The sequence below is a fragment of the Salvelinus fontinalis genome, chromosome 28, assembly GCF_029448725.1.
Source record: "Salvelinus fontinalis isolate EN_2023a chromosome 28, ASM2944872v1, whole genome shotgun sequence".
NCBI classification, from domain to species: Eukaryota; Metazoa; Chordata; class Actinopteri; order Salmoniformes; family Salmonidae; genus Salvelinus; species Salvelinus fontinalis.
Window position 1 is genome coordinate 42,640,272 of NC_074692.1, and position 23,399 is coordinate 42,663,670.

General features: G+C 47.4%; 1 protein-coding gene across 1 annotated transcript in view; it reads left to right on the forward strand.

The window, feature by feature from the left end:
• Positions 1–22,478, forward strand: part of adamts12 (ADAM metallopeptidase with thrombospondin type 1 motif, 12) — a 49,250-nt gene extending 26,772 nt beyond the window's left edge. The window contains exons 13-25 of the mRNA XM_055887787.1: positions 1–99; positions 837–970; positions 1,656–1,776; positions 8,689–8,933; positions 9,111–9,252; positions 9,532–9,658; positions 9,879–10,089; positions 10,282–11,586; positions 11,871–12,023; positions 17,466–17,642; positions 17,729–17,875; positions 18,008–18,158; positions 20,530–22,478. The exon at positions 1–99 is cut by the window's left edge and continues 71 nt beyond it. Of these exons, the coding sequence (XP_055743762.1) occupies positions 1–99; positions 837–970; positions 1,656–1,776; positions 8,689–8,933; positions 9,111–9,252; positions 9,532–9,658; positions 9,879–10,089; positions 10,282–11,586; positions 11,871–12,023; positions 17,466–17,642; positions 17,729–17,875; positions 18,008–18,158; positions 20,530–20,645 (3,128 nt within the window). The 3' untranslated portion in view covers positions 20,646–22,478. The remainder of the gene's footprint in view (positions 100–836; positions 971–1,655; positions 1,777–8,688; positions 8,934–9,110; positions 9,253–9,531; positions 9,659–9,878; positions 10,090–10,281; positions 11,587–11,870; positions 12,024–17,465; positions 17,643–17,728; positions 17,876–18,007; positions 18,159–20,529) is intronic.
• Positions 22,479–23,399: the final 921 nt, after the last annotated feature.

The window sequence follows — 23,399 nt, forward strand, 5'->3', positions numbered from 1 at the left end:
AAAAGGCCAAACCTACCTTCAGAGAGATGCTGTGTAGTGAATTTGACACGGTACCCTACCAGAACGAACTGTACGAATGGGTCCCTGTGGCCAGACCATGTAAGAGCCAAAATCACACACACAAATCCACACAGTGAACACACCGAGACGGCACAGGAGGCTGCTGAGGGGAGGACGGCTCATGATAATGGTTGGAATGGAGTGAATGGAATGGTTTCAAACACATGGTTTCCATGTGTTTGATGTGATCGATGCCATTCCATTGATTCTGTTCCAGCCATTATCATGAGCCCATCCTCCCTAATTAAGGTGCCACATACATACACATACATATATACACATATACACATATCCATACATACATGCATACATACATACATACATACATGCATACATACATACATACATACATACATACATACATACATACATACATACATACATACACATACATATATACACATATACATACATACATACATACATACATACATACATACATACATACATACATACATACATACATACATACATACATACATACATACATGCATACACATACATACATACATACATACATACATACATACATACATGCATACACATACATACATACATACATACATACATACATACATACATACATACATACATACATACATACATACATACATACATACATACATAATGTACATACATACACTTCTTATACTTTTCCAAAACTCTATAGGAAATTACACTTTTCAATACTTGTACTATTGTCCCCTCATTTATTGACCCTCTCCCACTCTCATCCCCCCTCCATCTCTGGTTCCATCTCTTCCCTGGGTTCCCAGCGAGTCCTTGCGAGCTGCACTGTCGTCCAGTGCGTGAACATTTCTCTGAGAAGATGCTGGATGCTGTGACAGACGGAACTCCCTGCTTCATGAACAACAACTCCAGAAGCATCTGTGTCAATGGAGTGTGTAAGGTAGAGAGAGCAAGAGAGAGGAGGGGGAGGGAGGGAGGTAGAGAGAGAGGGGGGGGAGATAGAGAGAGAGAGAGGAGGGGGAGGGAGGGATGGAGGGAGGTAGAGAGAGAGAGGGAGGGAGGGAGGCAGGGGGAAAGTTAGTATTAGTCATGTCTCTGCGAGGAAAGAGCATGTGGCCTAAGATGAATCTAAGATATAAGCTCTGCCTGTTGGAGTTAAGATAGAGAGAGGGAATCTATTTGTTTTCTCCTCTGTCTATCTCTGTCTATCTCTGTGTATATCTGTGTAGCTCTGTGTCTCTGTGTATATCTGTGTCTCTCTGTGTATCTCTGTGTCTCTCTGTGTATCTCTGTGTCTCTCTGTGTATCTCTGTGTGTCTTTGTGTGTCTCTGTGTATCTCTGTGTGTCTCTGTGTGTCTCTGTGTATCTCTGTGTATCTCTGTGTGTCTCTGTGTGTCTCTGTGTATCTCTGTGTATCTCTGATCTGATTATCTTGTATATTTACCTTATGTTGGTTCTGGTGGGGCCCTGTGACTCTATTTGTGTGTGTGTGTGTGTGTGTGTGTGTGTGTGTGTGTGTGTGTGTGTGTGTGTGTGTGTGTGTGTGTGTGTGTGTGTGTGTGTGTGTGTGTGTGTGTGTGTGTGTGTGTGTAAACTAATTTTGACCTGTGTGTTGTGTCTGTAGGAGGTGGGCTGTGACTATGGTATAGACTCTAACGCTTTAGAGGATCAGTGTGGAGTGTGTCTGGGCGATGGTTCATCCTGTGAGACTGTCCAGATGACGTTTGATGGCGGGGATGGCTTTGGTGAGTCTCCTCTCCCCTCCATAAATATCTTCCTATAGTCTCATCTCCTCTCAGAACCCCCAAAACATCTCTGACAATGTTTTATCTCACTGGCTAAAGGATTGTGTAATTGTGTAATTGTGTAATTGTGTTGTTCCCATGTGGTTGTCATGGCATCACTCTGTATGGGAGTATACAGCTATTTGTCCTGTTGTCTTTGGCTGCAGACCGCATATTTGTGTTAATGTGTGTGTGTGTGGGTACACAGCTACTTGTCTTGCTCTCTTTGCTATATCTGACTGTCGGACTTCAGTACAACTGTGTTTTTGCAAGAATGACTCACTAGTGAACTCAGCGATCTCACAGCCAGAGAGAGAGAGACCTTTTAACATCAGCAGTTGTCAAAGTACAGAACAGGAAAGTACTTGGAGGGCCCAAACCCCAACTGACCCCTAGACCCTACCCCCAGACAGTTATAGCCCCTAGACCCTACCCCCAGACAGTTATAGCCCCTAGACCCTACCCCCAGACAGTTATAGCCCCTAGACCCTACCCCCAGACAGTTATAGCCCCTAGACCCTACCCCCAGACAGTTATAGCCCCTAGACCCTACCCCCAGACAGTTATAGCCCCTAGACCCTACCCCCAGACAGTTATAGCCCCTAGACCCTACCCCCAGACAGTTATAGCCCCTAGACCCTACCCGCAGACAGTTATAGCCCCTAGACCCAACCCCCAGACAGTTATAGCCCCTAGACCCAACCCCCAGACAGTTGTAGCCCCTAGACCCTACCCCCAGACAGTTATAGCCCCTAGACCCTACCCCCAGACCATTCTAGACCCTAGACCCTACCCCCAGACAGTTATAGCCCCTAGACCCTACCCCCAGACCATTCTAGACCCTAGACCCTACCCTCAGACAGTTATAGCCCCTAGCCCCTACCCCCAGACCATTCTAGACCCTAGACCCTACCCCCAGACAGTTCTAGCCTCTAGACCCTACCCCCAGACAGTTCTAGCCTCTAGACCCTACCCCCAGACCATTCTAGACCCTAGACTTTACCCCCAGACAGTTCTAGCCACTAGACCCTACCCCCAGACCATTCTAGACCCTAGACCCAACCCCCAGACCATTCTAGACCCTAGACTCTACCCTAGACAGTTATAGCTCCTAGACCCTACCCCCAGACAAGTCTAGCCCTTAGACCCTACCCCCAAACCATTCTATCCCCTATACTCTACCCCAGAGAGTTATAGCCCCTAGACCCTACATCCAGACAAGTATAGCCCCTAGACCCTAACCCCAGACCATTCTATCCTCTAGACCACAGGTGTCAAACTCATTCCACGGAGGGCCGAGTGTCTGCGGGTTTTCGCTCCTCCCTTGTACTTGATTGATGAATTAACATCACTAATTAGTTAGGAACTCCCCACACCTGGTTGTCTAGGGCTTTATTGAAAGGAAAAACCAAAAACCTGCAGACACTAGGCCCTCCGTGGAATGAGTTTGACACCCCTGCTCTAGACCCTACCCCAGACAGTTCTAGTCCCTAGACTCTACCCCCAGACAGTTCTAGACTCTACCCCCAGACAGTTCTAGACTCTACCCCAGACAGTTCTAGACTCTACCCCAGACAGTTCTAGACTCTACCCCAGACAGTTCTAGACTCTACCCCAGACAGTTCTAGACTACCCCAGACAGTTCTAGACTCTACCCCCAGACAGTTCTAGACTCTACCCCCAGACAGTTCTTGACTCTACCCCAGACAGTTCTTGACTCTACCCCAGACAGTTCTAGACTCTACCCCCAGACAGTTCTAGACTCTACCCCCAGACAGTTCTTGACTCTACCCCAGACAGTTCTTGACTCTACCCCAGACAGTTCTAGACTCTACCCCAGGCAGTTCTAGACTCTACCCCAGACAGTTCTAGACTCTACCCCCAGACAGTTCTAGACTCTACCCCCAGACAGTTCTAGACTCTACCCCCAGACAGTTCTAGACTCTACCCCCAGACAGTTCTAGACTCTACCCCAGAGAGTTCTAGACTCGAGAGAATGGGGATTCATTTGGAACTGGTGGCAGTTAGTAGGAAGATCCATTACAGTACCATGTTTGACTGATTCCACTCGGCTGCATGGTGCCTTTAAATATGATAGGACAAGTCATCCAGGACTGGGAGAAGGGAGTGAGCTTTCTGTTTGGAATGCAGACCCAGATCTCAACCTTACCTCCCAGACACCCACTGTGTGTGTTTGTGTGTGTGTGTGCCCATTTCCAGACACCCGCCGGCTCAGCTATATGAATCTTCAAAGGGCAGAGCTGAGATCCAAAGCAATGCTGCCCCTTCTCTTAACCTCACAAACAGACACACGACAACACCTCCCCCACCCATCCACACACGATTAAAAAACTGAGGCACAGCCAGAGCAGTGCCCCCACACACAGAGACGGGGTTAGCCCACCCCCGCCACCTAACAGACACACACCCTGTATTAAACATCACAGAGAGTCTGGCTGCCATGGTGGCCTCTCTGTAAGCTCTGGCCTCTCCCACGTTGCGGCCCGCAAACATGAATTATGTTTTGATTGTTTAACAGTGTCTTCATCATGCCTTTGCTTGCATTTCATTGCTTCGAGCTTTGCTACAATTTCAGGAGTAGGTTTATGATTACATGCTTTCAGAATGTATTACCACCCCTTGACTTTTTCCACATTTCGTTGTGTTACAGCCTGAATTTTATATTGATTAAATGTAGATTTTTTTTGTCACCGGCCTACACACAATACCCAAAGTGGAATTATGTTTTTCAAGATTTTGCAAATGATTTAATTAACAACGACAATCTAAAATGTCTTCAGTCAATAAGATTTCATACCATTTGTTATGTCAAGCCTAAACAAGTTCCGGAGTGAAAATTTGCTTAATAACAAGTCACATAATAAGTTTCATGGACTCACTCTGCGTGCAATAATAGTGTTTAACATGATTTTTGAATGACTACCTTATCTCTGTACCCCACAAATACAATTATATGTAAGGTCCGTCAGTCGAGCCGTGAATTTCAAACACAGATTCAACCACAAAGACCAGGGAGGTTTTCAAATGCCTCGCAAATAATGGCACCTATTGGTAGATGGGTGAAAAAAAAGCAGACATTGAACATCCCTTTAAGCATGGTAAAGTTGGGCCTCCCGGGTGGCGCAGCGATCTAAGGCACTGTATCACAGTGCTTGAGGCGCCACTACAGACTTGGGTTTGATCCCAGGCTGTGTCACAGCCGGCCGTGACCGGGAGACCCATGGGGCGGCGCAATATTGGCCCAGCATTATCCGGGTTAGGGGAGGGTTTGGCCGGCCGGGATTTCCTTGTCCCATTGCGCTCTAGCGACTCCTTGTGGCGGTCCGGGTGCCTGCAAGCTGACCTCGGTTGCCAGCTGTACAGTGTTTCCTCCGACACATTGGTGCTGCTGGCTTCCGGGTTAAGTAAGCAGTGCGGCTTGGCAGGGTCGGAATAGAGCTAAGCACAGGAAAAATCCTAGAGTAAAACCGGGTTCGGTCCGCTTTCCAAAAGACACTGAGAGACAAATTCCCTGTCACGATTGTCGTAAGAACATTCGGACCAAAGCTTAGCGTGAAATCGGGTTGACATTTTTTATTATAAGTGAACCACACAACAAAACGATAAACGACACGTGAAGCTATGGAGTGCTCACAGGCAACTACACATAAACAAGATCCCACAAAACCAGTGGGGGAATGGCTGCCTAAATATGATCCCCAATCAGAGACAACGCTAAACAGCTGCCTCTGATTGGGAACCATACCAGGCCAAAATAGAAATAAAACAACCTAGATTACCTACCCTAGTCACACCCCGACCTAACCAAAATAGAGAATAAAAAGGCTCTCTATGGTCAGGGCGTGACAGTACCCCCCCCCCCCCCCCCAAAGGTGCGGACTCCGGCCGCAAAACCTGACTCTATCGGGGAGGGTCTGGGTGGGCATCTAGCGCCGGTGCCGGCTCTGGTGCGGGACAAAGAACCCGCTCATCCCGCGGATCCAGCATCGGTGGCGGCTCTGGTGCGGGACTTTTCCCCCGCCCAGACCACAGGTCCGGCCATGGTAGAACGCCGTGCCCGGACTGGGCCTCTGCGCAGAGGAGGACCCCGGCCATGGAGCTGGGTTGAACGCCGCACCCGGACTGGGCACCAGCGCCGAGGAAGGCTGCGGCCTTGGAGCGGGACTGGACTCCGTGCCTGAACTGGACATCGGCGCAGAGGAAGGCTCCTGCCATGGAACAGGACTGGACGCCATGCCCGGACTGGGCCCCGATGCAGAGGAAGGCTCCGGCCTTGGAGCGGGACTGGACGCCTTGCCTGGAAGTTCCGGACCGTGGACCGTCGCTGGAGGTTCCGGACCGTGGACCATTGCTGGAGGTTCCGGACCGTGGACCGTCGTAGGAGGTTCCGGACTGTGGACTTTCGCAGGAGGTTCCGGACTGTGGACCGTCGCAGGAGGTTCCGGACTGTGGACCGTCGGAGGTTCCGGACTGTGGACCGTCGCAGGAGGTTCCAGACTGTGGACCGTCGCAGGAGGTTCCGGACTGTGGACCGTCACTATAAGATCTGGACTGTGAACCGTTGCCGGAAGCTCCAGACTGTGAACCGTCGCCGGAAGCTCGGGACTGTGAACCGTCGCCGGAAGGTCTGAACTGGGGACCGTCGCCGGAAGCTCTGGACTGGGGACCGTCGCCGGAAGCCTGGTGCATGGAGCCGGCACAGGTGGCACCGGACTGGTGACACGCACTTCAGGGCGAGTGAGAGGAGCAGGCACAGGACGTACCGGACTGGGACACCTCCCTCCTTCTTCTTCACAAAAAAGAAACTCGAGGAGGCGGGTGAAGTGGAGGACCGAATGTACCCCTGACGCAGGGATTCGGAGACATATGTCTCCATAGCCGCAGTCTCCGCCTGTGAGAGGGGATACACGTGACTCCTGGGAAGTGCAGCATCTACCAGGAGATTTATGGCACAATTGCCTTGTCGATGGGGTGGTAATTGAGTCGCCTTATTTTTGGAGAAGTCGAGAGCCAAATCGGCATATTCAGGGGGAATGCGCACGGTGGAGACCTGGTCTGGACTTTCCACCAAAGTAGCACCAACAGTAACCCCTAAACACCTCCCCGAGCACTCTCGCGATCACCCCGTGAGAACCCTCCGTTGCCAAGAAACAGTGGGGTCATGACTAGCTAACCAGGGTAGGCCTAGCACCACGGGAAACGCAGGAGAGTCAATGAGGAAGAGACTAATTCTCTCCTTGTGACCCGCCTGCGTCACCATACCCAGAGGAGCGGTGGCCTCCCTAATCAACCCTGACCCTAATGGTTGACTGTCTAAGGCATGAACGGGGAAGGGCACAGCCACGGGAACAATGAGGATCCCTAAACTAAGGGCGAACAATCTGTCTATAAAATTCCCAGCCGCGCCTGAATCGCCAAGTGCCTTATGCTGGGAATGCGGGGAAAACTCAGGGAAAGAAACATACAAAAACATGTGTGCAACAGAGGGCTCTGGGTGAGAAGGGTGCCAGCTCACCTGGGATGACTCCAGAGTGTCCTTCCTGCTGCCTCGATCCACAGAGGAACCAACCCGGCCCCCGACCGGCAGTGTGACCTCTGCGGCCACAGATGGTGCACTAGCCAGAACCTCCTCCTGTATCCCTACTCACAGCACCTCCCAGCTCCACGGGTACCAGAGCGGCGGTGCTGGGGGATGGAACCGACAGAACCTGATCTGGACGTCCGCGGGTAGCCAGCAGGATATCCAGCCGAATGGACAGGTTCACCAGCTGGTCGAAGGTGAGTGTGGTGTCCCTGCAGGCCAACTCCCGACGGACGTCCTTGCGCAAACTTCAGCGATAGTGGTCGATCAGGGCCCTATCGTTCCATCCCGCACCGGCGGCCAGGGTCCAAAAATCCATGACGAACTCCTGGGTGCTCCTCGTTCCCTGCCTCAGATGTAAGAGACGTTCACCTGCCGCTCTACCCTCGGGTGGATGGTCGAAGACTGCCCGTAAGCGGCGGGTGAAATCTGCGAAATGCTCCAGCGCCGCATCTCCTTCTCCACACACGGCGTTGGCCCACTCCAGGGCTTTCCCAGAGAGGTACGAGACGAGGGCGGACACCTTCTCACGACCTGAAGGAGCCGGGTGGACGGTTGCCAGGTAGAGGTCGAGCTGTAACAGGAAACCCTGGCAGCGTGCAGCCGTCCCGTCATACTCCCGGGGAAGGGCGAGACGAATCCCACTGGGACCGGGTGAAGGGGGGGCGAGTAGTGGAGACCCTGGTTGTGCTGGTGGAGGTGCTGGAGGAACTCCCTGTCTCTCCCAGCAGTCCATAGTTTGGACAACACGGTCCATGGCCGAGATGGTGAGATGGTGGAGCATCGCCGCATGCTCCTGGACGCGCTCCTCCACCCCTATTCCAGGGGCACCTGCTCCTGCTGACTCCATATAGATGGTTGTGGGATTCTGTAAGGGGTGCGTAATCGGTTGCAGGGAAGTCAGACGCAGGAGAGCAGAACTTGGTAATAGCCGGAGCAGTTTAATAGCAAAACCAACGTCATAAAAATAACAAGATATTGGGTAACAAAACCCGTCGTGCACCAATAAACACAACACAAGCACTTACAATAAACAATCCCACACAAAGACATGGGGGGAACAGAGGGTTAAATACACAACAAGTGATTGAGGGAATTGAAACCAGGTGTGAGGAAAAACAAGACAAAACACATGGAAAATGAAAAGTGGATCGATGATGGCTAGAAGACCGGCAATGCCAACCGCCAAGCGCCGCCCGAACAAGGAGAGGACCCGACTTCGGCGGAAGTCGTGACACTGATTCCCCTTTTTCTCCATCCTGCTGTCCCAGGCTACGTGGACGTGGGAGTGATCCCAGAGGGGGCTCGTGACATTGTTGTCCAGGAAGTGGAGGAGGCGGGGAACTTCCTGGCTCTGCGGGGTCAGATGTCAGAGGAGTACTTCCTGAATGGCCAGTACATCATCCAATGGAACGGGGAGTACAAGGCAGGCGGAGCCACCTTCTACTATGAACGCAGTGGGAACCTGGAGAACCTTACCTCCTCGGGACCCACCAAACAACCAGTCATGATCCAGGTACACACACCATTTAAACTATAGACACCAAATAAACAGTCAAAATCTAATTACAGACACCATATAAACTATACACACCAAACACATGAAACCACCCAGCTAGATATTGACCAGCCAGATCAGGATTCAGATGTCATACACACACACTAACAGCTGAGTGTGTTTCCTGTTGTTCAGTTGCTGTACCAGGAGAAGAACCCAGGTATAAAGTACGAGTACACCATCAAGAGGAGCCGCCAGACAGGAAATGAGGTAATCAAGTCGGAGTACAGGTGGAGGCATGGGGCCTGGACAGACTGCAGCACCACATGTGGTCTAGGTGAGTGATTGTCTTTTAAACAACTAATGATATGCTTTACCCTTAAGCTCCTAAATTCATATTCAGCTTTGGTAGGACGGCCATACTCTGTGTGTAGAATATTTGTAGTCCGTGTGTTAACTTGTCAGATATTAAGAGTTGTGGATTGTGTTAACTTTTGGATTTGGATGATATGGACGATGATTGCATTTCAATTCAGAGAGTTAAGCAGTATTGAGAGTTATAGCCTACAGTGTGATTATTCAGGCAGAAACATTCCCTGTGTTCTGTGCCATCCAGGTGAGCAGCAGCAGCCTGTCAGGTGTTTTGAGCTGGAGGTGGGTGTGGTAGATGAGTCTCTGTGTGACCCAGAGAGCCGCCCGGAGGACAGACACCGCAAGTGCAAGAACATGGACTGCCCCGTCAGGTTCCATAGTGTCCCCATTTCTAAGACAACCACTCTATAACACCTGTCTTATTTCTACTCTAGTACTACGTTATTACTGCTGTATCTGGTGTTATTACTGTCTGTTCTAACTTTTAGTACGGTTGTTTTTAGTCTGAATTGCTTCTGAAAATAATATGTGCAGAATACATATTTGTTCAGGACTCCTATCTCACACTCGGTTCCCTCTCCCCCTGGGTAGGTGGTGGGTGGGGGGCTGGCAGCTGTGCTCTGCCACCTGTGGTTCAGGAGGGGTGAGGAAGCGCACAGTGATGTGTGTTCGCACGGTGGCAGGGGAGGAGAGAGTCCTCCACTCTGGGGACTGTAAACAGCTGCTCAAACCCAAACCTGTGGTGCCCTGCAACAGAGACCTGCCCTGTGGACCCAACTGGGCCGTGGGCAGCTGGAGCGCGGTACAGTTATTTTCTCCACCTTTCTCTCCCTCTCTCCCACCCTGTCTCTTCCTGTGTTTCTGGCCATGCCTCTATCCATTCTCCTCTCTAGCTTCCCTATCCTGCCTGTTTTGTAAACCTCTTTCTCTCTCTCTTGCTCTGTCTCTCTCTCCTTGTTCTGTTAATAACCTATTTAATCTTTCTCCCTCTCAGTGCCCAGTGACATGTGGTGGTAGCGTGCGCTCCCGGACGGTCACCTGCCTGACCGCACCCAAACGAAAGTGTGACATAGAAACCATGCCTCGCTCCAAGTCTCTATGTGCCCTGCTGAGCTGCCCAAGCGCAGGCCTCCGACGACGTCCAGGACCACCTCCTAAATACCGCCGTGTCTACCCGCCCAAGAGACACCCCACCAGGCAGCCGGTTACACACGCCTGGGGTTCCAGAAGCACCAGCCCCACCGCTACACCCAGAACCATCACTGTGACTGAGAGAACTACAACCCCCATCACCACCTCTACCACCAGGCCCCTTCCATCATCCTCCACAGCTTCTGACATCATCGACGTAGATGGCTATGAGTTGAACCTGATAGTGGGGAAGAATGGGAGTGTAGAGGATGAGAAAGTTTTTTTTATTACGACCAGTCCTACTGAAGAGGAGAACAGAGAGAGGGACATGAGAGAAAAAGAGGAAGAAGAGATAAAGGAGGAGGGGAGTACATCTGTTTTTTTGTTTCCAGACTCGGGGGTGAGGTACACCCCGGGATATGACTATGTAGTGGAGGACGTCATGACAACAGGGAAGGAGGGGCATATAGATTTTGACATTTTTACCACGGCAACCTCTCTCAGGACTCCCAAACAATCACCAGCCACCGTGACCACCACCAGGTTACACCCTACAACTACACCACACACAAGTGTCCAAACAAAAACACTTACAACCCCACACGCAACCAGAGTACTCCGCACTACCTCCCCCTCAACCCCACAAACCAGCACTGGACGCTGGCCCGTGACCACCCGCCACTACCCCCTCACTCGCCCCAAAACCACCCCTTTCATCAACCCTTCCACCCAACGGACAACCAGGGTGCCCCACACCACCCCTACACCCCTGGCACACACAGCAGGGGTGAGGAGTACACCCAAAGTCCGTTACCACAGTAAACAAGCACTGTACCCCACAACAGAAGGCACTTTCCACACTAGAGATGCCCCCTGCTCTACTAGCCCATCATCAGAGGCCCCCCACCCCACTGCGAGGATCATTAAGCTGAAGAAGCCCAGTGAGATCCCAAAGAATGGCAGCTCTGCCCCCCGTTCTAAAATGCCAGGCCCACTGGCTAAGAAGCCTGCCTCGCGTTTTAAAGGCCCCTCCCCTCGTTCAAAAGGTAAAGGTCAGAAGCAGAAACCAGAAAGTCCCGTAGTGACCTTCACCAATGACTATGGCTACCTGAACGCCCAGGAGCCAATCAGCGTGGATGTGTTCTGGGTGGTGGGCAACTGGAGCGAGGTGAGGACAGGAGACTGGAACCCTCTGTTGATGAGCTTAGTGATGATGACACTATAAAGATACAATGCCTTTTGTTTATTAGAATCCCAGATGTAAGAATGAACCCCCTAATAGTGGTGTACAGTCATGGAGAAGACACACGTCTATACTTACTTACAACATACTTTTCTTTGATGAACGAGGGTTTAATATCAGAATTAAATTAAATAAACCAAATCTCTCTTGACCCTCTTACTGACGTTCCGTCTTCCTCTCTCTCTCTTCTCTCCTGTTGTCTGTGTCAGTGTTCTACGTCATGTGGCCTGGGGGCAGTGTGGAGGCCAGTGCTGTGTAGCTCCCAGCAGGAATCGGACTGTGCCAACCTGGAGAGACCGGAACCAGCTCGCACCTGCCACCTGCGCCCCTGTGCCACCTGGCTGAGTGGCAACTGGAGCAAGGTCAGTATCCTGGGTAAACTACGCAAGACAGCAACACGTCACTTATTATGGTGAGCTGATTATACTATACCCCTCTCTCTCTCTCTCAATTCAATTCAAATTCAATTTGCTTTATTGGCATGACATTACAATGTACATATTGCCAAAGCTTACTTTGGAGATTTACAATATTAACATAATTAAAATAATAATAATCTATATTGTCAATGGGACATCAGTAACAACAATAATCAAGGGTCAAAATAACCATACATTAATTTTTTATTTACACTGCTCAAAGAAATAAAGGGAACACTTAAACAACACAATGTAACTCCAAGTCAATCACACTTCTGTGAAATCAAACTGTCCACTTAGGAAGCAACACTGATTGACAATAAATTTCACATGCTGTTGTGCAAATGGAATAGACAAAAGGTGGAAATTATAGGAAATTAGCAAGACACCCCCAAAAAAGGAGTGATTCTGCAGGTGGTGATCACAGACCACTTCTCAGTTCCTATGCTTCCTTGCTGATGTTTTGGTCACTTTTGAATGCTGGCGGTGCTTTCACTCTAGTGGTAGCATGAGACGGAGTCTACAACCCACACAAGTGGCTGAGGTAGTGCAGTTCATCCAGGATGGCACATCAATGCGAGCTGTGGCAAAAAGGTTTGCTGTGTCTGTCAGCGTAGTGTCCAGAGCATGGAGGCGCTACCAGGAGACAGGCCAGTGCATCAGGAGACGTGGAGGAGGCCGTAGGAGGGCAACAACCCAGCAGCAGGACCGCAACCTCCGCCTTTGTGCAAGGAGGTGCACTGCCAGCTCCCTGCAAAATGACCTCCAGCAGGCCACAAATGTGCACAAATGTGGCCCACCAGAGTACTTGCACCTACCAGTGAGCCTGGTTTCTTTAAAGGAAAAGAGTACACGAAATGACCAAGAGTCCCACAATACAGACAACTCTTCGTGTCAATCCTGTATTGCCGCTTTGCTGGTGAGAGCCCAGCTCTTCCTAGTGGCATAGGCTCAGGAAGAGGTGACTCGGCCGTCTTCGGCAGCCTTTGGGGCAGGTCGGGAAGCCTCAGGTTCTCTCGGCAATAAGTCCATCGAGAGCTTCCGGGATGACTGAGAGGCAAGTGAGATCCCTGGGCGTGCGAGCCAAAATCCAAATTCCTCTCCCTCCGTTGTTCCCGTAATCACCCATCGATACGGATGGTCAAAGCGATGAGGGAATCGAGCTCCGTAGGTAACTCCCAGGCTGCAAGCTCGTCCTTGACCTCCTCCAAGACGCCGAGCAGGAACATATCGAAAGTGCCTCTGGATTCCAAGCACTCTCCGCTTCCAACGTGCGGAAATCCACCGCATAATCAGCTACACTGAAGGAGTCCTGCCGATGCTGGATTAGCTTCCGTGCAGCCTCTCGCCCGGAGAACCGGGCATCAAAGACCTTCCTCTCTTCTCCCACAAACCCCTCCATACTAGCGCATATGGCCGGCTGTTGCTCCCACACGGCAGTAGACCAGGTGAGAGCCCTCCCGAACATCAGCGTGATGAGGTAGGCTATCTTGCATACCAATGGTGGCTCCCTGGGTGGAGATGACGTAGCGCAGCTGGCCCGGGTCTGCAGGGTCAGTCGGTGCCAGTTCGTACTTTCAGGATAAGGTAAGACCCAGATGCAGACCGTGTCGAAGTAACAATGTTTATTACAACAACAGAGGCAAAGCTACAGGACGGCAGGCAGACTCAGGGTCAGGTCAGGCTGAGGTTGGTAATCCAGAGGTGGGGCAAAGGTACAGGAGGGCAGGCAGCCTCAGGGGCAGGCAGAGTGGTCAGGTGGGTGGGTACATGGTCAGGACAGGCAAGGGTAAAAAACCAGGAGGACGAGAAAACTGGGGAAAAGCAGGAGCTGACACAAAAATGTTGGTTGGCTTGACAAACTGGCCACAGACAAACAGAGAACACAGGTATAAATACACAGGATATAATGGGGAAGATGGGCGACACCTGGAGGGGGATGGAGACAATCACAAAGACAGGTGAAACAGATTAGGGTGTGGCATTTACTCAAAACATTGTGCTTATTTAGGAAGTTTAGGACAGAAAACCTTCCCTATGTTACTGTTCACACAAATGCCTCTGTAATTGTTCTTAAAGATTTGGGTTTGAGTCCTTGATTCCAGATTTCAGGGAAATAACCTACACTTAGGATCAAATTAAACAGTTTTAATATAGCCAATTAAAATTTTGCACTAGTGAATTTGAGCATCTCATTTAGGATTCCATCAGGTCTGCGTGCTAATTTTTAAATTTGAGGGCCTGAATTTTCTTATAGAGCTCCTGGTCAGTAATTAGGGAGTGCATTGGATTTTGATTGTCTTTTATAGCTTTTTCTAATCCATTCAACTTCTCATGAATTTGGCATTGTTCTGCGTTTGCATCAATTTGAACTGTTTTGTAGAGTGTTTTAAAATGTGCGGTCACCATTATGTATTGCTAATTCCTCTAGTTTCATTTTTTTAAAGAAATACAGTAACTACTAACTACTGAGTTGTTCAGAGTGATAAACAGGGTAACAGTCAGAAATACAGTAACTACTGAGTTGTTCAGAGTGAGATAAACAGTATAACAGTCAGAAATACAGTAACTACTAACTACTGAGTTGTTCAGAGTGAGATAAACAGTATAACAGTCAGAAATACAGTAACTACTAACTACTGAGTTGTTCAGAGTGAGATAAACAGTATAACAGTCAGAAATACAGTAACTACTAACTACTAAGTGGTTCAGAGTGAGATAAACAGTATAACAGTCATAAATACAGTAACTACTAACTACTGAGTTGTTCAGAGTGAGATAAACAGTATAACAGTCAGAAATACAGTAACTACTAACTACTGAGTTGTTCAGAGTGAGATAAACAGTATAACAGTCAGAAATACAGTAACTACTAACTACTAAGTGGTTCAGAGTGAGATAAACAGTATAACAGTCAGAAATACAGTAACTACTAACTACTGAGTTGTTCAGAGTGAGATAAACAGTATAACAGTCAGAAATACAGTAACTACTAACTACTGAGTTGCTCAGAGTGAGATAAACAGTATAACAGTCAGAAATACAGTAACTACTAACTACTAAGTGGTTTAGAGTGAGATAAACAGTATAACAGTCAGAAATACAGTAACTACTAACTACTGAGTTGTTCAGAGTGAGATAAACAGTATAACAGTCAGAAATACAGTAACTACTAACTACTAAGTGGTTCAGAGTGAGATAAACAGTATAACAGTCAGAAATACAGTAACTACTAACTACTGAGTTGTTCAGAGTGAGATAAACAGTATAACAGTCAGAAATACAGTAACTACTAACTACTGAGTTGTTCAGAGTGAGATAAACAGTATAACAGTCAGAAATACAGTAACTACTAACTACTGAGTTGTTCAGAGTGAGATAAACAGTATAACAGTCAGAAATACAGTAACTACTAACTACTTAGTGGTTCAGAGTGAGATAAACAGTATAACAGTCAGAAATACAGTAACTACTAACTACTAAGTGGTTCAGAGTGAGATAAACAGTATAACAGTCAGAAATACAGTAACTACTAACTACTAAGTTGTTCAGAGTGAGATAAACAGTATAACAGCAAACATCTGTGCCCTTTTTCTTTTTTCCTTCTTCCTATTCATTGAACAGCACAATAGCTGTGTGTGTGTGTGTGTGTGTGTGTGTGTGTGTGTGTGTGTGTGTGTGTGTGTGTGTGTGTGTGTGTGTGTGTGTGTGTGTGTGTGTGTGTGTGTGTGTGAGTGTGTGTGTGTGTGTTTAGTGCAGTTTAGTGCAGATTTATTGGGGGAGCTGTTTAATCTCACTCAATCCTACAGAGTTCTCCTGTCCTCTGAGGGCCTCTGCGTAACTGCGCTGGTCCTGCTGTTGGGCCTTGTGGAGGGGAGCGGGGCCAGGTCTGGGCCTGGGGGCTGACTCTCTGGTCTGGTAGAGGTGGTGGTCTGGTGTGGGGTAGTAGGCTGGGCCCGGTTCAGTCTGGCTGCGCCAATGGAGGTGGTGATGCTCTGATGGTGGGTGGGGCCTGTGGGGTGCGCTGGGTCTGGTGGGGCGTTAAGGGGGCCTGGGCCTCCGTAGTGGTGCAGGGGTCTGGTAGAGGTCTCTGGGTGGTCCTCTGTCCCGTGCGGTATGGGATGTTTGTCTACCAAGTGCCACGTCCTTTAGAGACTTGGCAAACATCCCTACTGTCTACTTCCTCAGGTGGGAGTGGTCATGCAAATGCTCTGGGGTGAGTAGGCCACACCGTTTGGTGATGTCAGCATTGCTTTCTGAATGGTATGAGGATATATATTTTTTTTTTCACCTTTATTTCACCAGGTAGGCTAGTTGAGAATAAGTTCTCATTTACAACTGCGACCTGGCCAAGATAAAGCAAAGCAGTTCGACACAGACAACAACACAGAGTTACACATGGAATAAACAAACATACAATCAATAATACAGTAGAAAAATCTATATACAGCATGTGCAAATGAGGTAGCATAAGAGAGGTAAGACAGTAAATAGGCCATGGTGGCGAAGTAATTACAATATAGCAGTTAACACTGGAATGGTAGATGTGCTGAAGATGAATGTGCAAGTAGAGATACTGGGGTGCAAGTAGAGATACTGGGGTGCAAAGGAGCAAGATAAATAAATAAATACAGTATGGGGATGAGGTAGATTGGATGGGCTAATTACAGATGAGCTATGTACAGGTGCAGTGATCTGTGAACTGCTCTGACAGCTGGTGCTTAAAGTCTCCAGCTTCAGAGATTTTTGCAGTTCGTTCCAGTCATTGGCAGCAGAGAACTGGAAGGAGAGGCGGCCAAAGGAAGAATTGGATGAAAGTCTTTGTGGGGCAGCAGAGTGGAGATGGTGATGTGGGAGATGGGGAACCACTCAGAGGCCCTCTCTGCTACTCTGTTGACCAGGCTGCCTATACTGTCCTGCTCCTCTCGTAGGTTGTTGGTGCCGGTGTGAATAGTAATGTGGCCTGGTGTGCCAAAGTCAGGCTGGGACAGGATGTGGAGTGAATCCTGTGTTTTTGGGCACCATCTCTCTCTCTCTCTCTCTCTCTCTCTCTCTCTCTCTCTCTCTCTCTCTCTCTCTCTCTCTCTCTCTCTCTCTCATTCTCTCATTTTCTCTCTCTCTCTCTCTCATTCTCTCATTCTCTGTCTCTCATTCTCTAATTCTCTCATTCTTGCATTCTCTCTCCCTGTCTCTTTCTTTCTCTCTCTCTCTCTCTCTCTCTCTCTCTCTCTCTCTCTCTCTCTCTCTCTCTCTTTCTCTCATTCTCTCTCTCTCTTATTCCCTCTCTGTGTCTCCTCTCTCTCTCTCTCATTATCTTATTCTCTCTCTCGCTCATTCTCTCTCTCTCCCACCCTCTCTCTCATTCTCTCCCCCCTCTCTCCGTAGTGTCCAGAGCGATGTGAGGTGGTGGGGAGGAGGCAGCGTGAGGTGCAGTGTGTGGATGGGCAGAAGGGACATCCACTGAGACCATTCCACTGCCAAGCTCTTTCCTCCAGACCACCCAGCACCCTGTCCTGTCGTCCCCAACCCTGCCAGCCCTGGAGAACTTCCCCCTGGGGACAGGTACACACACACATTATCACATGTTGACTGGCTTGGTCCATATGAATTACAATATGATTGTTAATATAAACTCCTTTCATCCCCAGTGTTCTCGTAGCTGTGGTGGTGGATTGTGGGAGCGGCTGGTGTACTGCCCTGAGCCGCAGCGCTGTAGCTCCACCCAGAGGCCAAACGACACAGAGACCTGCAACCTGCAGCCCTGCAGCTACTGGGAACCGCAGGACTGGGAGAAGGTAATGGCACAGGGGAACATACTTACTTACAGTTTGCGCCTGTTACATGTTCAGAGTGTGCATTGCATGGTACGGTGTGTCATTGGAGACTAGTGTATGTGAGTAATGTCTGTTGTCTTCTGTGTGTGTCAGTGCTCTGTGAGTTGTGGCGGGGGGATGCAGCATCGCGTGGTGGCGTGTGTCGTTGAGGACTCTAGCTCTGTGGAGAACAGTCTTTGTGACCAGAGCAACAGGCCTGACACAATCAGGACATGCAACTTGCAGGAGTGTAAGACTAACACAGGTAAGACGAACACAGGTACGACTAACACAGGTACGACTAACACAGGTAAGACAAATACAGGTACGACAAACACAGGTACGTCTAACACAGGGACGACTAACACAGGTAAGACTACACAGGTACGACTAACACAGGTACCAATAACAGAGGTGCGACTAACACAGGTACCACTAACAGAGGTACGACTAACACAGGTAAGACTATAACAGGTAAAACTAACACAGGTACGACTAACACAGGTAAGACAAATACAGGTGCGACTAACACAGGTACGACTAACACAGGTACCACTAACAGAGGTACGACTAACACAGGTAAGACTATAACAGGTAAAACTAACACAGGTACGACTAACACAGGTACGACAAACACAGGTAAGACTAACACAGGTATGACTAACACATGTATGACTAACACATGTATGACTAACACAGGTATGACTAACACAGGTACGACTAACACAGGTACGACTAACACAGGTGCGACTAACACAGGTGCGACTAACACAGGTATGACTAACACATGTATGACTAACACATGTATGACTAACACAGGTACGACTAACACAGGTACGACTAACACAGGTGCGACTAACACAGGTAAGACTAACACAGGTAAGACTAACACAGGTAAGACTAACACAGGTAAGACTAACACAGGTAAGGCTAACACAGGTAAGGCTAACACAGGTAAAACTTCCTGATGGCTCTTTAGCAGGATATGTCATATTAAGATGAAGGAATAGTTACTGCAATACTGAAGCTGTTTTTGTTTCATATACAGCTCTGGAAAATATTAAGAGACCACTGCAGAATTATCAGTTTCTTTGGTTTTACTATTTATAAGTATGTGTTTGGGTAAAATGAAAATGTTTGTTTTATTCTATAAACTACTGACAACATTTCTCACAAATTCCAAATAAAAATATTGTAATTTGAGGATTTATTTGCAGAAAATGACAATTGGTCAAAATAACAAAAAAATGTGTTGTCAGACCTCGAATAATGCAAAGAAAATAAGTTCATATTCATTTTTAAACAACACAATACTAATGTTGTAACTTAGGAAGAGTTCAGAAATCAATATTTGGTGGAATAACCCTGATTTTCAATCACAGCTTTCATCCGTCTTGGCAGGCTCTCCACCTGTCTTTCATATTGATGTTGGGTGACTTTATGCCACTTCTGGTGCAAAACTTCAAGCCGCTCGGCTTTGTTTGATGGCGTGTGACCATCCATCTTCCTCTTGATCACATTCCAGAGGTTTTCAATGGGGTTCAGGTCTGGAGATTGGGCTGGCCATGACAGGGTCTTAATCCTCCACCAAATTTCACAGTGGGGGGCGAGACACCGTAGGCCTCTCCAGGTCTTGCACCCACTGTGAAATTTGGTGGAGGATCGGTGATGATCTGGGGGTGCTTCAGCAAGGCTGGAATCAGGCAGATGTCTTTGTGAAAGACGCATGAATCAAGCCACGTGCAATGTTGTCCTGGAAGAAAACCTGCTTCCTTCTGCTCTGACAATGTTCCCCAACTCTGAGGATTGTTTTTTCCATCAGGACAATGCTCCATGCCACACAGCCAGGTCAATCAAGGTGTGGATGGAGGACCACCAGATCAAGACCTTGTCATGTCCAGCCCAATCTCCAGACCTGAACCCCATTGAAAACCTCTGGAATGTGATCAAGAGGAAGATGGATGGTCACACGCCATCAAACAAAGCCGAGCGGCTTGAAGTTTTGCACCAGAAGTGGCATAAAGTCACCCAACATCAATATGAAAGACAGGTGGAGAGCCTGCCAAGACGGATGAAAGCTGTGATTGAAAATCAGGGTTATTCCACCAAATATTGATTTCTGAACTCTTCCTAAGTTACAACATTAGTATTGTGTTGTTTAAAAATGTTCTTATTTTCTTTGCATTATTCGAGGTCTGACAAAACTGCATATTTTTTGTTATTTTGACCAATTGTAATTTTCTGCAAATAAAAGCTCTAAATTACAATATTGTATTTGGAATTTGGGAGAAATGTTGTCAGTAGTTTATAGAATAAAACAAAAATGTTCATTTTACCCAAACACACACCTAAAAATAGTAAAACCAGAGAAACTGATAATTTTGCAGTGGTCTCTTAATTTTTTCCAGAGCTGTATATGCTGTTGATTGACATACAGTACAGCAGGTAGCCTAGCCGTTAAGAGCGCTAGGCCGGTAACCGAAAGGTTGCTCGTTTAAATCCCCAAGCCAGCTAGGTGAAAAAGATGTCGATGTGCCCTTAAGCAAGGTACTAAACTGTAGTTGGTCTGTTTTGTTTTATTTATTGCGGTTGACCTAAATCCGTGTTTTGTTCTGTCCTTGGTGTTGGTTGTATAGGTCTGCTGTGTAGGAAGAACAGCATGTCGTCTCGGTTCTGTGACAAGTTGAAGCTGCTGGGCCGCTGCTCCCTTAGGTCCATCCAGAAACAGTGCTGTGTTACCTGTAGAGGGTAAACTCTGACCCACACTACACCCATCTCATGGACCCCTCTCATACAAAATGCACACGTACAGGGCTTCCACACTGCGATCCTATTGGTGGATTTCATCTCTAGTGCAATCAGCCGACAGCAGCCTTTTCACCATCATCATCATAATAACCCCCACAAACTGTCGTTATCTTCATTGGGCAAAAATTCATGGAGCTATGGTACTGTGTACTGCTGCTGTGTGCAGTTTGTCTTAGCCAGTCTTGCACCTTCCCAGCTCTTCCAGGGTATCAGGCCTCCAGCTGCCTCTAAAGAGTTAGTTATGTCAACTTCTCTCCAATATCCCACCTGCTTTCCAATACTGATGAATGTCACTCAGAATGTATACCTGTGTAATCGGCTGCCATGTTGTTTTCTATTCAACGTTCCCCCACCACAGAAATGATGATGACATCCGGTAACACTGTGTTTACATCCCCCTTTCAGCTGGTATTTGCCTGGTATTTACAAAGAAATTAGGATGTGACAATGGATATTTTCTGATACTTAATTAATCCCCAAAACAAACAAATTAGTAATGATAAGATAATTATTATGTCATCAACATTTTCCATGTCACTTCTGAGCAGGGATTGGCAAAAACGACAAAATACAATAACAAAGTACCATAAAGATCAATGTATCAAAATAAACCACAAAATACTTGAATTTTGAAATGTCTTTAATGAAAATACATGTATTTTGTATTTTATAATACAGAAGCACTTACCTGGCCCGAACAGCAACAACATTCTCAGTAACGGTTACAGAAACGTTTTACTTGCTATAACTGTGATATGTTGTTGTTAATTTGCACTGACTGTATGTCACTCTGGATAAAAGTGTCTGCTAAATAACCAAAATGTAAATGTATATGTGAAATTGAACATACCAAAATGAACTGCAAAGCACACTGGGTATTATTATTGGCCTTGTTTCAGGGTCACGTCTAGATGGGATACAGCTTAACCTAATTATCCTAACCTGCTTGTGTAAATTCTCCTAAACCTTCTACAAATGTAAATTTTGACAAAAGCTGTATCCCTTCTAGACAAACCTTGTTTCGGGGCGGAGCTTATTCACATAACACTCAGCTTGCTTTGCAATTGTCCATTTTTACATACACATTTATATTTAGCTAATTTAGCAGATGCTCTTATCACCCCATAGTGCCATCAGACTTCTGATACCAATGCAGAGTGATAAGGGGCCACAAAATGGTGAATCGCTATAACAAAAAAAAAGTATTTTGAAAATACAAATTACAGTTTTCAAAAGGATCTTGGTAAAAACACATTGGAGTGTAGTTCAGGCCAGTGTAATACAAATTACACAATACTCAGAAGTATTTTAAATACTTCCCGTCTCTGCTTCTAAGAAAATGCTGGATAAATAGTAGACTATGCAATAAAGATTCATGTTTTTGTCTAGTGTTTTTTAAAATTGTGTTATTGTGGGGGTTTTCTGTGTTATTTCTCTCGTTCTAAGAGCTCTCGGGCGTACTGTGGCTCTGAAAAGTGATTTACCTGAGGCACAGATCTGGGATCAGCTTACGGTCTCCCCAAATCCTAACTTTAACCATGAGGGGAAAACATAAAACTGACCCTAGATTAGTGTCTCTGGGTAACGTCATCCTACTCTAGTGCTGTATATCTATCCTGTGGTGCCCCTCCCCATTATTAGGCTGACCAATGAGAATGAGTTGTTGCAGGTCATCCCTCTCAGGCCTCAGTTAAGATTGCCGATGTGTTTATATGATATTGTACAGGTGCTATTATCTTTATACAAACCTTCAGCAATAAATGCAATGATGAAAGAAGCGTTTGGTGTGACTGCTTTTTGCTTTGAATGTCCATCAAGATGATATCATTCCTTTTCACTGTTATTTCCCTGCAGTACCCCATCATCAGGTATTAGTTTGGAGGTTGCAGCCTTCTTGTGATTGTGGTGTCCAAAGAATGGGTTTGTGTGTGTGTGTGTGTTCTGATGGGATGATGTTATGTAGTCCGAGTCCTGCCTGGCCCGTGGTGCCTCTGGTTGTCTATGTTGTCCTGACAGTATCGGTGAGATACGAGCCATGTGGTGATCTAGGAGGAAATGAAGAGGAGGATGTTATTGGTGGTAATACTCTTCAAACAGCAAAGCTTTAACACTGGCCTCAGGCTCATGACGTCAGGGGATACCAGCTTCTCTCATCAACCACAACTGGTTTTATAGTTGGCAAGGTAAACAGGATACATTCTATAACAAGGTGTTTCGTGGCATTGTACATTTTCTAGTACAATTTACTATCATGATCGCGCATGCTAAACAGGAGTAATTAATGTAATGGCATTTGGACTGGAGTTAGCATTCATCTGAATATGTACACTTGTTAGGATCAGGGGTATTCAACTCTTACGCTACGAGGTCCGGAGCCTGCTGCTTTTCTGTTTTAACTGATATTTAATTGCACCCACCTGGTGTTCCAGGTCTAAACCAGTCCATGTTCAGAGAGGAACAATGAAAAACACAGTTATTGGTGGTAATACTCTTCAAATAGCAAAGCTTTAACTTCAAGGTCCAGAGTTAAGCTGGAAGGGTACTGTATATAGTATCACAGGAGGCTGGTGTCACCCTAATTGGGGATGACGGGCTCGTGGCAATGGCTGGAGCGGAATAAGTGAAATGGTATCAAATACATCAAACACATGGTTTCCATGTGTTTGATGCAATGCCATTTGTTCCGTTCCAGCCATTA